This window comes from Halichoerus grypus, chromosome 12 (genome assembly GCF_964656455.1).
Source record: "Halichoerus grypus chromosome 12, mHalGry1.hap1.1, whole genome shotgun sequence".
Classification (NCBI taxonomy): Eukaryota; Metazoa; Chordata; class Mammalia; order Carnivora; family Phocidae; genus Halichoerus; species Halichoerus grypus.
The window spans coordinates 95568000-95570749 of NC_135723.1; the positions used below are offsets into that span (position 1 = coordinate 95568000).

Sequence of the window (2750 nt, forward strand, 5' to 3'; positions counted from 1 at the left end):
CATCACCAGGCTAACCCATCCTCCCACCCCCCTCCCCTCTAGAACCCTCAGTTTGTTTTTCAGAGTCCATCATCTCTCATAGTTCATCTCCCCCTACTGAAAGTGTTTCTGAAGACTTTTCTATTCTATAAAAAGATTTCAAACAAATTAAGATAAATTTATTTTTAAAGATTTCTTTTAAATATTAACTCAATTTATTCTGTCATAGGGATATGGGAGACAATATGACATCTGTCACAGAGTTCACCCTACTGGGATTCCCCCTTGGCCTGAGGATTCAGATTCTTCTCTTTGGGCTCTTCTCTCTGTTCTATGTCTGCACCCTGCTGGGGAACGGGCTCATCCTGGGGCTCATCTGGCTGGACTCCCGACTGCACACCCCCATGTACTTCTTCCTCTCCCACCTGGCCATTGTCGACATAGCCTATGCCTGCAACACCGTGCCCCAGATGTTGGTGAACCTCCTGAAGCCAGACAAGCCCATCTCCTTTGCTGGCTGCTTGACACAGACCTTTCTCTTTTTGACATTTGCTGTCACAGAATGTCTTCTCCTAGTTGTGATGTCTTATGATCGGTATGTGGCCATCTGCCACCCCCTCCGATATTCTGCCATTATGAACTGGAGAGTCTGCATCACCCTGGTGCTGACTTCTTGGACTATTGGAGTCCTTCTGTCTTTGATTCATCTCATGTTACTTCTACCCTTACCATTCTGTAGATTCCAGAAAATCAATCACTTTTTCTGTGAAATCATGGCTGTTCTCAAACTTGCCTGTGTAGATACGCACATCAATGAGATTGTGGTATTGGCTGGAGCAATTTCTGTGCTAGTGGGACCCCTCTCCTCAATTGTAATCTCATATATGTGCATCCTCTGTGCCATCCTTAAAATCCAGTCTGGGGAAGGTCAAAGAAAAGCCTTCTCCACCTGTTCATCCCATCTCTGTGTGGTTGGACTCTTTTATGGCATAGCCATTATAATGTATGTTGGGCCCAGATATGGGAACCCCAAGGAGCAGAAGAAATATCTCCTCCTGTTTCACAGCCTTTTCAATCCCATGCTCAACCCTCTTATCTACAGTCTCAGGAACTTAGAAGTGAAGAATGCCTTGAAGAGAGTGCTAGGAATAGAGAGAGACTTATGAAAAGATTATGGCATCAGGGTTGACAGTGACCTAAGAAGATACTATCTCAAGAGATTCCACCCCCAACTTAGCATAAGAATTATCTGAGACAATATAAATAAGATGAAAACAGGGAGGCAAACCATAAGAAACTCTTCACTCTAGGAAACAAACTAAGGGTTGGTGGAGGGGAGGTGGGTGGGGAGATGGGGCAACTGGGCGATGGGCATTAAGGAGGGCACTTGATGTAATGAGCACTGGATGTTATATGCAACTGATGAATCACTAATTCTACCCCTGAAACTAATAATACACTATATGTTAACTAAATTGAATTTCAATAAAAATTTTTTAAAAAATAGAGCCATCTTCTGAACCACCACTTAGATCACTAATTCAATAGATGTGGGATGTATCCTAGAGATCTATATCTTCAAATATTACCAAATTGTGATGCAGCTGGTTCATGAACCAAGATTTGGAAGCTGCAGCTCTAGAACAATACCCTTTATAATATCTTCATCAAGCTATGGTCTAGCCTCATGCCTCCCAAAATGGTTTTCTCAAAACACTAGCTTCTCAAGGGCTTTAAAAATAAACTCTATGGTAAAGGGAGTTTGAAAATTATTGCATATTAGACGCCTTACTTTAGAGCTCACAATTCATATTAGCATAGTGAAAACTAAAAATTTCTATGGTGAAGAAGATTTTTATTCCAATTTTTAACCAATGTTTTCAAAATTTATTTGATCACATAAAAATTTTTTCATAACACTAACAGTTTCCTGGGACAGAAAATCTTGATCTTGACTGACTCATTGTGAACACTTCCTGTTACCACCTTCTAGAGCAAAATTATTTCTTTCCTGCAAGGTGAGCCTCTAAAGAGGATGTAGGTCTAAGCACAGTACCCCGAATCAGCCTGTGAGAATGTGTACTCTCTTTGGGTAAAGAAAGTGAGGGTCAGTGTCTCTCCTCATCACTGCTAGGTCATCTGGAGATAATGAATCCAATCCTCTGCTTCACCTTGGGTCAGCATTCCTAGTTACATTTCATGGGCTAACTTCATTCAATTTCACAACCTTCTATATCTGAGATTTAAAAATGTATACATGTCCCTGTTTACCCATTATACTCAATCTATTTTTTCTCTCCTTGATTTGAAAGATAAAACCAAGTTTCTCACAGAAATCTGAGAGGATTTGCAAAAGCCACCACCTACATAGTGTATAAGCTTTAGAAAGAGTTCTCCAGTGTTGTGTTTAGAAAATAGAGATAGGGGAGAAGTTCTATAAGAGAATGGTCACAGGAAAGTACGCAATGAATGATGGATAAAAAGGAAATGAATAAAGGATAGAATGCCCAAGGGGCTAGTTGATCCTTTGAAGATTAAAAAGGGAACAAAATAGGGAAAGTGCATGATTTATTATATGTTGGTTATTCCTGAAATGAATAAATCTAAAATGATAGCCTCACACCCAGGAATTTCCTGATACTCTGTACAGAATGCCATGTGGACTACTGCAATCTCAAAAGAAAAAGGGTTAAGTGAGCACTAAGGAACACATGCATAGTCCTCAGTGGCTCAATGGATCCTAGAGAAAGGGAAAAAAGGAAAGTCAAATC

The 2750-nt window shown here is 40.3% G+C and overlaps 1 protein-coding gene across 1 annotated transcript; it reads left to right on the forward strand.

The window, feature by feature from the left end:
* Positions 1-212: 212 nt before the first annotated feature.
* On the forward strand, positions 213-1145 carry LOC144378688 (olfactory receptor 2A7-like). Its single transcript, XM_036087240.2, has one exon. It carries the CDS (start codon positions 213-215, stop codon positions 1143-1145), a length of 933 nt encoding a protein of 310 aa, XP_035943133.1.
* The last annotated feature ends 1605 nt before the right edge of the window (positions 1146-2750 follow it).